At 47.1% G+C, this 13,928-nt stretch overlaps 1 protein-coding gene across 1 annotated transcript in view; it reads right to left on the bottom strand.

Moving 5' to 3' along the window:
* Positions 1-3,595: 3,595 nt before the first annotated feature.
* The window catches only part of CLINT1 (clathrin interactor 1), a 77,106-nt gene continuing 66,773 nt past the window's right edge, over positions 3,596-13,928 (bottom strand). The window contains exons 10-11 of the mRNA XM_078777270.1: positions 4,234-4,369; positions 3,596-4,103 (exon numbers count right to left, since the gene is read on the bottom strand). Coding sequence (XP_078633396.1) covers positions 3,880-4,103; positions 4,234-4,369 — 360 coding nt within the window. The 3' untranslated portion in view covers positions 3,596-3,879. The remainder of the gene's footprint in view (positions 4,104-4,233; positions 4,370-13,928) is intronic.

Here is a 13,928-nt window from a genome sequence, read left to right as displayed (position 1 = left end):
GGTATGAGCCACACTCCAGAGGGTCACCTTTCCCCTTGTATAGAGGGACGAGGGTACTCAGTTCCCAATCCACTGGAATGCGGCCTTCTTTCACCACCAGATTACAGATCTCTGTCATTCTCTTCACACCCCAACTTCCTGCTGCCTTCAACATATCTCCCACAACTCCTGTCGGCCCTCCCGCTTTTCTACTCTTCATTGCTTTTATCATAGTCCCTGGTGTTGGGCTAGCGGCTAGGGTGCCGGCTTAGGATCCTGGGTTCGAATCCCGGTCAATCGCTGAATTAACGCCAGGGGGGTTGACTCAGCCTGTCATCCTTCCGAGGTCGGCAAATTGAGTACCAGTTCACTGGTAATTCCCTGCTTGTCGTTAAAGGCGGCAAAAAGGGTTGGCGTCAGGAAGGGCATCTGGCCGTAAAACATTGCTTCAAAAAGGGGACCGAAAAACAACAACAACCACAGTTCCCGAAAAAGGCCAACCCCCGCTTGCGGGGAAAAAATGGCCTCTAAAGGTGGTTTATTGCTTTTATCGCTTCCTCAACTTCCTTCTCAGTTATCTTCTCTGCCGGTCCTAAAACTGGGTTACTCTCTATGTTGCCATCCCATTCATTCTCTATTGAACAGCATTTCCATATATCTTTTCCATCTTCCTTTAATTCCATCTGGGTCCACAACGATTTGTCCCACTTCATCCTTCAAGCAACTCACCCCCATCACATCACACCTCTCTTTCGCTATCTGCTTTGCAATCCTGAATACCGCTCTGAACCTCTTCCGAATCCAAGCGTTCTCCGAACATTTTCCTACATGCCTCCTGCGCCTCTGCTACCTCTTTCTTTGCAGCCTTCTTACTTTCATGCTCTGCTTTTTCTGCTCCCGTACCCTTCGCCTTCTGCCACTCCTTGAACTTCTTCCTCTTCTCGTCAATCCTCTTTCCAAATTCATCATCCCACCACCATGTTTCCGAGTGCCTCGGTGGTCCTTTTGTCCATCCACATACCTCACCAACGGCTCCCAGCAGACTATCTTTCATTGACATCCAACCACTTTCAAGCTCAACCACAGCATCCTCTACCCTACTCAGCCTCTCTTTTAATGCCTCCCTTACTGTCACCTCTTTCAACCTCCACACCTTCATTCTCGGTTGGTACTTCATCCGCCGAGCTCTCCTCGCACCTTTCACCCTTATGTCGCAGACAACCAAGTGGTGCTGTGAAACAGCCTCTTCCTCCGGGATCACCTTTGTGTCCTGGAGGTGCCCCCTATCTCGCCTACGCACCAGCAGGTAGTCAACGGTTGTCGTCGACCCACCTGCCGTGTATGTAACAAGCTTATCCTCTTTCTGGAACTGAGTATAACAAATCGGCTCCATCAGCAAACTCCAAAATCCTTTCACCTTCTCCATTTCTCACACCATATCCATAACCCCCATGAACTCCCTCAAAACCATCCATACTCCTTCCCACATGTCAATTTAGGTCTCCTCCTCCCACAACAACTTCCTCATCTTTCACGTTTTCCATCAGCTTCTCTATCGCACATCAGAATTTGTCCATCTCTTCATCGCTCCGATCGACCTGCGGAGCATATCCCGAGATGACGTTCACCAAGAGCTTTCCAATCATCATTTTCACCATCATCAATCTATCACTCACTCTCGTCACACTCACCACACTGTCGACAAACTCCTCAGAAAACAGGACACCAACACCATTCACGCCCTCCGGGCACCCTTGCCACACAAACTTGTATTTCTGTCCCTGCCTACCCTTCACCATTCTCACTACTTCCCTTCCATCTCGTCTCTTGCATACAACATATGTCCACTCTTCTGACCAATACTTCCACCCCTACTCCTGACCTCCCTGTCATTGTCCCTACATTCCATGTCCCAACCCTCAGAAACCGATCTCCACTTCTGGCTGTATCCTGCCCATATGTAGTTGTAATTGTTCACTTTTTGAGGCAATGTTTTTATGGCCGGATGCCCTTCCTGACGCCAACCCTTAGTCGTCTCTTATGACACACAGAGATACGGTGTATCTATTCTAAACAAGGGTACACACCGGGAACCCATGATCACAGGTGTTGGTTATTAGCACTTTACAGACAACTACATTAAATGTTGAGGCAAGGTAGGCCTCAGAAAAAAAAAAGATTTGTGTTTACTCCAATAAAAATCCAGATGAAATGAAGTTATGCCATACTATGCCCCATTCCTACAAGTTACATCCCTATCGACCTGCCCATTCCATTCAATGGAAACGTGGCTTGGGTAGCAGTACACAATGGCTTACTCCTTCAGAGAATGGAAATGTTTAGTAACCAAAATCAGAATAGAGGGCACAGCTGACTGTCACCACCAAAAGGATTGCCCTGAGATTCTTCGGTGTGTGAGCCCTTCTGTGAATGCAGCACCAGCATTAGTTTAATTTCGATTTAACCCCATGACGGAAACAAGGAAGATCATCCTCAGCCAAGCACTGCCATCGGGCCAATACATGTAGGTCGAGTCACAAGTTCAATTAGCTATCTGGTTCAGTTACTCGAAAAAGCGTCAACCTTGGCACGAGGTTAAAGCTTTGTGGTGTAAGGTTCAACCTTGGCAATTTAATGTTCGGCATAACTTAAAATCAATTTCTCAAAAGAAGTTGTCCAGCAACTGATGTATGTATATATAAATAAATATATAAATAAATATATATATATATATATATATATATATATATATATATATATATATATATATATATATATATATATATATATATATACATGTATGTTTTTTTTTTGTTTTTTTTAACAGCATTGAAATGCAATCGGAACAAATCCTGCAAAAAGGACTTGCACACATCACCTGTGCTATTGTGATATCTGCAATGAGGGCCAAAGCAAGCTTGTAACATCCTTTTATTCCAGCTTTAAAAGTGCAGGTAAGCATGTTAAACTTACTACTTGAACACTGGTCGGGCTTTCTATTTCAGCCATTTGGACTGCACGGCCCCAGTAGGGGGTGCGAGCGTTGCGCTGTGCAATCCCAGCTGCATCTCACCGTTGTGTCCTGGCATAAGCAAACCGTCCCATGGAACCCCAGTAATTGGGCATTTCACTTGCATGGCCATCACCTGTGCTTGGTTAGTCCTGCAGGTAATGTGGACTACATTAAAGATACCATGTGCACATTAACACTAAACAAATAAATCGTCTCAAACTTATTCTCCTGGTCAGATGGCACGAAGCATGGAGACAAAACATACTTAACTGGAATGTAGAAGTTGACAGACAAGTGCGCAGACAGACTTCTGCCATTTTGTCCATTTTTTTTTTTTTTTTAAACAAGTTAATCCTTCACTGCAAACAACTTATGTTTTCATCATGGATAAACCTGCACTTTACATATTCCTTCATGAACAATGGTAAAATCTCGTACTGTGAGCAGCCACAAAATATCGCTCACCAATTATGGTTATGAGTTCCATGGTTTCTTCAAACCAGACACGTGAGTTCTCGCAGGCTTGGTTACCTCTTGGAGTGACATCAGGATGTAAAACATTTACCATGGAGTGATGGGTGCAGTATTTCAACAACTCAAACCTTGTTTCAATATAAATAGAAGGAGGTGCTTCTGGTCCACCTCTGAGATAGATATTCTTTCACAAATTCCATCGTTGATGCTCCCTGATTTTTGTTTTTTTTTGCTATGTACCAGTCATTCCTAAAAAGGTCCACACTATCCAACAAACAAATCTCTTGGACTCAAAATGTTCCCTCTGAATAATTCACAAAACCATTTGGAGGAATTTTAAATGGAAAATGCACAAAAAAAGAGAAATAGAACTGTTCCCCCTTAGAGACAAATCTTCTTCTTCCTCCACCATTTCACTTCCCCAAATTGGCAAAAGGTGAGAACAGATCTTGCTTTGCAGTCTGTGTAACGGGGAATTGTGCACCAAACCTGATGGGCACTCCTTGTGATGGCACTCCGAACATGCCTGGAGCCATGCCGTGAACTGTGGGAAAATTTCCAGGAGGAGAAATAATCAGTGGAGAGGGAAGGAAGGCCTGTGGCACCAGCACCGGATGCAGGGTCATCACATTTGTACCTTGTGCAAGGAAGACAGGTAGGGGGAAGGAGAGATGGTGATCAATATAAAGATTATTGAACAGACAGGAAGATGTTCCTTGCAGGAACCTCAAAGCACAATAAAAGGTCGATGGAAATGTTCTGCTTACCGTGGATTAGGGAATTCATAGAGGGGGCTGGAGCCGGAGAAGCCTGCAATCCCAGGGACAGGGAGTCCAGGCTGATGTCGATATTGGATTCAGACCAAGTACCCGGCACGCTTTGTGCAGGTTTAGGCTGCAGCGGCTAAGAACAAGGACAAAGGGTTTCGTTGAGGCAGAAGCAACTACAGGTAATTGTCATCATTCCCAATTTGCATTTAATCCCTCACCTGAAATTTAATTTTTGGAGATGTTCATCAAATGTTTGTACTATCTGTGGCAACGTCTGTCATTGTGAAAGATTTTGTTGCTTATTTTGAATGCCTGAATTAACTTTGAACTTAAATCAACTGTAGTCTGTTTACACTGATAGTTTTGCATTGGCTTTGTGCACTTGTACAGATGGCTCCCTGAGGGCTCTTTAAAGTAGGCCTGCATACTTTTATGCTGGGCCAAATACACCCAATGACCAAAAGTATTCAGACAGCCCACAAAGTTGATAGGAGCCCTCTAAACCTGGATGTGTATTTTTCCTCACATTGCAAAGCAGCATAAGTTTTATAAAAAATAATATTTTGACAGTTTGTGCACAACCAGATGAAGAAAGGAGTGGCAAGTGCAAGAGGGACCAGGTCGTAATAAGTGTAGTAAAACTCAGAGGTAGGAAACGGAGAGATTAAGCAGTACTCCAGGAGCCATTTGTCTTATGAGGAAGAAGAAACACCTTCAGAGGCCATTTTCCCCAGCAGAGCAGGGGTTGGCCTTTTTTGGGCACCTTAGCCCCCTTTTTGAAGCAATGTTTTATGGCCGGATGCCCTTCCTGCCACCAACCCTGTTAGTCACCCTGCGACACACAGGCAATTACCAGCAAGCTGGTACTCAATTTGCCGACCTCAGAACGATGACAGGCTGAGTCAACCCCCCTGGCGTTAATTCAGCGATCGACCGGGATTCGATCCCCAAGCCGCACCGTAACCGCTAAGCCAACACCAGGCTGTCTTAGGCCAAATAAGAAAAGTAATTCAACACCTACAGAAAAGATTTGACTTGACAGGGTGGTAGAATAGACCACCGAGAACACCTCAAGGTAGTATGTTGTTTCAAATTTTGGTATCATTAAAATCAGACATTCCAAAAGGTCCGTCATTCCGGCCCACTAAAATGTAGGGGGGGGGGGGGGGGGGGAGGGGAAGTGGCAATGTAAATGTGAATATCTTTGTCCAGACTCAACCAATTTTCAATGTTGAGGCATCATTGGCTTCATATTATAATTCTCTGTCCAAATATATATAAAATACTAGCAGGAGTACCCGGCGTATAGACCACGTCCCCCGGTGGATGCCACAATACCCAACATTACCTGCAGAGCCATCCCAATGTACCTAAATTGCTGCGGGCCCTGTCCTGGTGTTACAGGTGAGTGACATGGCTCGGTGGATTTCACCCTCATTCACTCACACAAACCCATAACCACTCGTACACATTCCAAAAATCATCAAAACACAAAACCATTAAAGCATGAATTTCACGCCCCTGCAAGACCATGGCATAGATGTTATTACACGTGTGTGCGTTTCTACCAGGCAGCGGGGAGGTACCGTACCAGCAAGATGGTGGGGGCACTTCAGGCTGTGGTGCCCGCAGTTCAAAAAAACAAGTCGCCCGACTTACGACTTCTTCACCCCCTCCCCCCCCCCCCCCCCCCCATTTAACTCTTGGCCCCCTGACAACCAAACAGCTCCTTACACTGTCGTCCCGCCGGGGAGGTCTCCACACAAGGCTCCTTCGCCTCAGTCTCGCATAGCCTCACGGGTCGCCAGGGGTCTCCATACCGCTGGGCGCCCAAGCAGCCCCCCCCCCCCCCCGACAGACTCTCAATTTGCAGACACCACTGGCTGCCAGGGGCAATTACCTCAGGAGGGGGGGGGGGCACAGTCACCGCTCCTCCAGAGCTTGATCAGTACTTGCGGACACACACACCTTCCCAACACACAAAATCCACAATAACATTTCCTCCCCTGCTGCCATTCAATTCTCAACACATTTCAGTAAAAGGATGTCATATATGAGATACTGCCATGGCCTGCTTACACGTGAATTCCCCATTCATCATATCTCAACCATAATTCAGTCTCCAACCTCACGACCACACAAAAACAAAACCTCTTACACAAACAAATGCCACCCACAAGACACTTTGTGGCACACACTCCAATCCCCTCACCGACCAAGTCATCACTCTCACCCGCCCCCATTACAAATTACTCATGTTCCAATTTATAAGCAAGTACCGAAGCCCTGGGACAGTAAACATCAAGGCCCCTTACCTTAAGTGCAGGTAGTTGCAGGTTGGTCGGGTCCAAGAGTGTCATCCACCCAGACCGAAATCCCGAATTTATCCCATGGGGCCAATCAATTTCCCCACATTTCAATTTTATCCGCTGTACTGGCAAGTGTGTGGATCCGCCTCCTCCGGTGACCATTACTACACTACTAAATTTGGCTACGACAGCTCCGCCCCTCTACCGTGCGAGGACATCGGGTAAGTTGAGCAGCCGAATCACCAACATGGCCCACGAGTGACCATAAGGGCATGACCCACCATCCATCCTTTGGCCCCCCATGAGGACCACGGCTCCATTAGCCCAAGCTGGCCAATGTGGTGAGCACCTGCCGCCAACTCCGCCATTCCCAAGGCGTCGGACCTGGGGGGCACGGTCGCAATGCGTGGCATCCACATCACGTTCCCTGCACCTCTCACATCCCCCAGTCCACCCACATGCAGCCCCCAGTGCCCACCCACACTTGACCACGCCCAAGGTCTAGTTGATAGCCGTGCTCCACCAGGGGACTCAATCCCAGAAGACACGATCCACACACCTTGGACACCCATAACACCACGATGACCTCCAGACTGACCAACTACATCCCGACAACACCCACATCCCTGTATTGGCACCGTCACCCCCGTAGCCAGTTTAAGGCTGTGTCCTACTACTCTATCCATTTTTGTCCCAGCCTCCAACACTTTGGTCTAACACACCTGGATCAATAATGGTGTGACTGCCCCAGTGTCCACCACAGTTTCACAAAATTCACCCTTAAATTTACATCTAACCCTCAGATTACCCATGCCAATTATTCCACATTTCAATATTTTCACCAAAGAAGGGCGCTTTTCCATACACTTGCCAGCCGAGCATTGCCCCATATGCTCGGCTCGTTCCAATTTCCAGATCCAATCCCATGCCTCTCTTCCCAAGCCGAGAGTCCACAAATCACAACAGATCATCTGTGGAAGATCATGCTCATACCATCACGTCCCACAGATGCCCCAATGGTTGTCCGGTGGGCTATAATCCATCCCTGTACATGCGGTTCGACCCACATCCATAGAACAGCACAGCATGGCAGGTCACCACATGCTGGCTGTTCCAGAGTCTAAGGGAGAGGCTGTCAGGTCCCATACCCGGGCGGTCACCACATCAGGTCCTTGTTGGCCATCCGTGATGCCGCCACCAAAGTGCGGCCTACAACACGTCCCCCTAGTGGTCCTCATGATACACCAAACCAGGTGCTTGTGAGAAACCACCTCGGACCCCCGGAGGTCTTAACCCCCCACCAGGGTCCAGCGACCCTGCCAGCCCCAGACACTCGCTTGGGCAGCACCCCGATGGACAAGGGACCCCACACTCCACTAAACCCCCCCGTGGGCTCTGGGTCGTACCACGACACCCATGGTCGGACCCCACGTGCAAATCCCACAAGCACAGCCCCCCAGCTGGCTGGCACAACCCAATTTCGAAAGGGGCAACCTTTACACAAGGCCGACCCCAATGACCTCTCCTGGTCCGAATTCCGCAGCCCGGGGACCAATTCCCACCACGGCTGTTCCAAATCAAATTCACATTTCAATTTAGATTTTATTTTAAAACATTTGGCCTCATGTGCCCAACCGCAGCTGCAGGTCAAAACCCCTTCCCCAGGTTCTTCTGCCCCTCCCTGCAGCTGCTCCAAATTCACTATGGGGACCACTTTTTTCGAGGTCTATTCCCTGACTCCTCCACATACGAGTGCAGCTCGGGGCCAAAACACCCCCCCAGCTGGGTATCCAGTTTCGGAGCCTCTGGTGCCCAATCGTGTTTCGTGGTGAGGGTCCCCTCTGCCACTTGAATCTCGTCCTGGGGATATGTGACGGACAGACTCACCTCATCTCCCAGACTCTGTTGGACCCGAGCAATCTCCTCCCCGACTATACTGTCCGAGGTGCTCGGCCGCTCCGGTAACAAATCATGAATCTCATTATCCCCAGCAATCAATTGTGGCCGCAACAGGTCTTTATCTATAAATACCCGGTCCGGTTCTGTAACACGGGCCACCAATATCCTCTGCTCAGCCAATTCAACCCCCTGTTGGTGCATTCCAGCACCCAAACAAGCCCGACAGCCTTCCAGGTCCTTTCCAGCCAAACATTCCCCATTTAAATTTGAGTTTTCCCTCTCCTGTGCCCAAAGTTCATTCTTTTGTTGTCTTTGGGCTTTTATTTCTTCAGTCCCGGCATCCAATCGTTCACTACAGGCCTCCAATCGTTCACTACAGGCCTCCAATCGTTCACTACAGGCCTCCAATCATTCACAATTTTTTTCCTGTCTCTCCTTATTTCTTCCCTCCATCCATCAGTTTTGTCACTCAATCCCCTTATTAGTTTTTCCACACATGTCCTGGAAAACCTGCTTCCTTGTTCGATCGCTCCGGAACTTGGGAGGTTCCAATCCTACTCTCATACAACTCTACCCTCGGCTTGCTTCCGAGTTCTTTGGGACCCTCCACCCGCTCGGCCATCTCACTCACATCCGCCTATGTGCTGGCAAAGTAGTTCCCGCTCGCGCATATTTTTACCTCAGAAAAAAAAAGATTTTTAATTTTCCGAAAGCGTGATGTTGCGCTTTCGCACCCCAATAGACTATAAAATTTGGACACCCCATTCTCTATGATTACCTTCTCCTCGACGAGAGAAAGACGACTGTTAAAAATTTGGATTCCCAATGCTGAGCACAATTTGCACCCAGCCGGTGTTGATTCGCCAACTCTCGGACACCGAGTGTGCCCCTAGTCTGAATCCCACACTCCTGACACCAGTTGTCGTGTTCCTGGGGTGAGGAATACCCGATCGAGCTTAAACTCTGAGGCGTTCAGTCAACTATGGCGGACCTTCTTTATAGGCTCAAGGAGTGGGGGAGGGCAGCAAGTATCTTACCTGCACAGATTCCACTGGAGCGTCCTATAACCACGCCAATCACATCAAACTGACATGGAATAAAATGCAACAATACCAGGTTTAATGAAAGAAATGCCGGTAACAAAAGAATGCACAGTAAAATCCAATTCCTAATTGGAGTGCCCCCATACAGACTCGTATACAACACAAGGGAAAAAAATAAAAGTAATAAATGTGTGTTTTGATTTGTTTGCTCAGTACTCCGCTTTGAGCGGCCCTCGAACGGGTCCCTGGTCCGTGTGCAGGAAAGCCAACGCCTTGGCGCGAAGTTCGTACACCCGCCAACCACTGAACGTGAAGCGAGCAGGGCCTCGTTCCGTTCTCATCTCACGCTCCACAAAGCACGGAGGTCTCTCAGGCGCACACAGCCGTTACGAAGTCAGCACCAACGTACCAGGGAAAGGATGCGTCCGCTCACACCAATCGCCCGGACCAAGAGAAAGAATGCGTCTGCCCACGATCACCTCCACGAAGTCAGAGCCAAGAGCACGAACTGTGACCGCCTTTCGTCAAACCCCAAAGCCAAGAGAAAGAAAATGCTGGGACACAGTCTTTTTGTTCCCCAGTCTCCAACGTCATCTGATGACGTCCGCACTTGCTCCAATCAGCGAGTGTTATCGCAGCAGTCCTCGCCCAGACCAATCACCGCCCCATGGCCCCTCCCGCTGTCCCCGATGATGACTCAGCTGGTGACCTCAGCGGCATTTGAATGTCCCGGTTCCGGTTACATTTATATGGTCTTTTTAGTATAGGTCTGGAGTGCATGGCTGGTGTGGTGTGTGTCATATAGGAACAAAGGAGAAATCACAGAGGCATTTACATACAGGGAATTAATTACCCTGAAACCCCACCAAATTAACATAGCCCCACCCCTCGCCATGGGGACAAAGATACGACCTTACACGACATCCGGTCTAACAGATTCCCTACTTAGGTACATGGAGGTTTCTTCTTCTTTATCGTGACATTCGAAGCACACCACCTATACAATTCTACCTGGCCCTAAGGTGTTTCATTGCCTACCCCCTACAAATGTAACAATATTCACATTTTGCATATATTCTGACAGAATTATAATACTAAGCCAATTATACCACAACATTGAAAATTGGTTGAGTCTGGACAAAGATAATCACATTTACGTTGTTCCTCCCCCCTCAGTTTTAACTGCCCGCAGTGACAGACCCTTGGCATGTATAGTGGCCTGTAGAATTTAAGTGATACCACAACTGGAAATCACATACAACCAAGGGGTGTTCTAGAGGGTCTATTCTATCACCATGTCAAATCAAGCTTTTTCTGTGGGGCGGGTTGAACAATTTAATTTTTCTCAGGTCCTTGCTAATGAACTATTGGGGGGGGGGGGGGGAGGCAGCAGACTTGAAGGCTTGGAGGTAAAAGCATGAGACTCAGGAAGGCGATTCCATATGCAAGAGGAGCGGACGAGTGAATATTAAGCTTAGATTTGGGGATGATAACGAGGTAAGGGTTATCTGACAGAACAGTTTTGCCCTGCAGGGGTAGGTATTGAGGGAAAAGTGAGAAAGCAGGGGAGCAAGATCAGAGTTTATAAAAACCAGCTTGACCACAAACCTGCTTGTGGTCACTTATCTTGAGGGCTCCAGTTATGATATGGAGGCCTTGCATTCCAGACTTGAGTGGGACAAGAGAAACAGAAGCAAAGTACTATGGAAGATGAGGAACCATATTCAATAACACTTTGAATGACGGCCCTTTCATTGTTTAGAGTTAGACGAACAGGGTGCAAGGTTCATTGAGAAGCTGTGTACGAAAAAAAAAACATTGACAAATCCGTCCATACCTGTTTGAGATATCGTGTTAGGTATCGTTTTCAGCCCTATCACTGACTGGTGAAGAATTACTTTAAAATAATCGTATCCGGATCTGAATCTGAATGTTCACCGAAATATAATCAATTATTCGTCCTCGTCATACACCCAACCTGATCACCAAATTTTGTCCGAATCCATCCACAACTTCCTGCCCACCGACAAACAAACAAAGGGTGAAAACATCACCTCCGCTCACCTGAGGTGGCCGAGGTAAAAAAAAAAAAAAAAAAAAAAAAAAAGGTGATTTTCCTGGTCGTTATGGAAGGACAAGGTAGGTAGGTGTGAGACTATTTTGCATTAAAACAGGTTCCCTGTAGATAATCAGTTGGTCATGCCCAATGCAGCCTGCCTGATGGAAGGGTGACAAACAGTCAAGTCCTGCACAGAGTGAAGCCATCTGTAAAGTGACACAATGGAGTTTTTGTAGTGACAAAGATTATTGCTGGAAACGAAGAACATGATTGGTCCCAGAATGCTACCATAGTGATGCCAGCTTGTCATAGTCGAGCATGCAAAAAAAAAAAAAAAACGTTTTGAAAATACTGACTTCTGTTGTAATCATATGGAGAATTAATATCGACTATGGCTTGAGAATTTCCTGGAATTGGAAGCCAAACTTGAATTGATTAACTTATTTTGGTAATGACGCATACAGACCTGGCAACTGAAGTTTAATCTCTCATTAAATCAATTAGCAAGAAAATGAGGTGAAGGGCATCTTGTTCTTTCGCTATTTTCCATGACACTGCAGTGACCAAGTGGAAACAAGATCTGTAACGTCTGGCCATTTTATTCGAAGATTTCAAAATTGAATGGAAGCCTTGAGGCAATGTGGCATCGACTCCACAATTATTTTTTTTGTTGTATACAAGATCGAGGCTCGTGAAAGAGCGAACATTAATCACACAGAAAGACAAACCGACACATAAGACATATAACATCGGGAGCGGTAGACAAGATGGGGAGAGAGGGGGAAGGACACAAACACAACATTTGAGAGCAAGGACCGAGAGACGTGGAGACATCGAGAGATCTGTGGGAGGGAGGGCTTTGGGGGGAGGCATGGGAAGGGGGGGGGCGGGAAAGGTATAAAACATATGGACACTGCCAGGAGGCAAAAGTATCTCAAAAACAATCTTGTGTCTTCACACAATTTAGTTTGCACACTTTTTGATGCCAGTATGTCTGAAGCCAAAATTTGTTCGCATTGTAGGACAAAAGTTTAATGCACAACTGATTCAACAGTCAAACAAACACAAACACACACACACACACTTTATACATACACACGCACACTAACGGTGGTGGATACTTTGAGACCTGGTAGGTCTCCGTTACATCTCCTGAAACCTACCTACGTGTGGAGATAGCAGACAACAACTTACATGCATGCGCGCACGCACGCACGCACGCACGCACACACCACACACACACACACACACACACACACACACACACACACACACACACACACACACACACACACACACACACACACACACACACACACGGTGGCCTTGGATGAAGTAACTTCTCAGGAGACACTTCGTACCTGTAGCACCGCGTCGTGGTGGTGCCTCATTCTCCACATAAAGTGGGGAAGTATTATGGGGAATTAAAATCCCCACCCTCTCCTCTTTCCCCCTTTCCTCGTCAACACACCGGCCAGGTTTATCTGTGCTTTATCCTGCAATTGCTGAGCATTAAGCGAGGAAGCAACACGTACCATTTTCAGTCTTTGGTTTCACTCTGCCAAGGTCAGAATTGAACAACCGACATACCAAACTCAGTGTGGACCTGTAAACAGTATGCCTCTTTTCTCCTGTTTAACGGAAGTGCCTTCCTGAGACTGTTCCATTCCACCCTTCCCTCAAGGGCTTCAAATGCAGGCGGTGCTTTGCCATCTCAAGTCATCCCCATCACTACCTAAAATTTATATTATCGCCATTAACCCTACCTAACCCCAACCCTCTAACTTGCAGGTTACTGTCTTTTTTTTATTTCTTAATCTTCCTCCTTCCCCTCTTCCTCCTCCTTTTGCTCCTGTTCCTCCTCGTCCTCCTCCTCCTCTTCTTCTTCTTTTCCTGTTCGTCCACTCCTTTATTTGTGTCCCACTGTGTCCCACTGTCGGTTGCCTTTTTACTCTGCCTCCTAATACTTCCAGGACCTTTGATCATGTATAGAAAAAAAAAGAAGTCAACTTACCAGATTGCATGAAAAAGTGGAAGTACATCAGCATCCAGGCCAAACCACAGAAAGGTAGGCCATTTGAACCAAAAAAAACATCCAGTTAAACATAAAACTACAGGGATTAGAAGAGTTGAAGGAAGATTCAACCTCAGATTTTTATAAACTAGGGCATGCCCGTACTATATATATATCTAAAATTATATCCCCCCCCCTCTATTTACATGAAATGGTTTGGTCCAAAGCGAACGGCTTGCGAGTACGGTGACAATCCCCCCCCTCTATTTACATGAAATGGTTTGGTCCAAAGCGAACGGCTTGCGAGTACGGTGACAACCCCCCCCCCCCCCCTCTATTTACATGAAATGGTTTGGTCCAAAGCGAAC

Source organism: Myxine glutinosa, chromosome 1 (assembly GCF_964187855.1).
Source record: "Myxine glutinosa chromosome 1, kmMyxGlut1.1, whole genome shotgun sequence".
Lineage (NCBI taxonomy): Eukaryota > Metazoa > Chordata > Myxini > Myxiniformes > Myxinidae > Myxine > Myxine glutinosa.
Note: the sequence above shows the minus strand (reverse complement) of the source record. Positions and strands in the feature narration are given on the sequence as shown.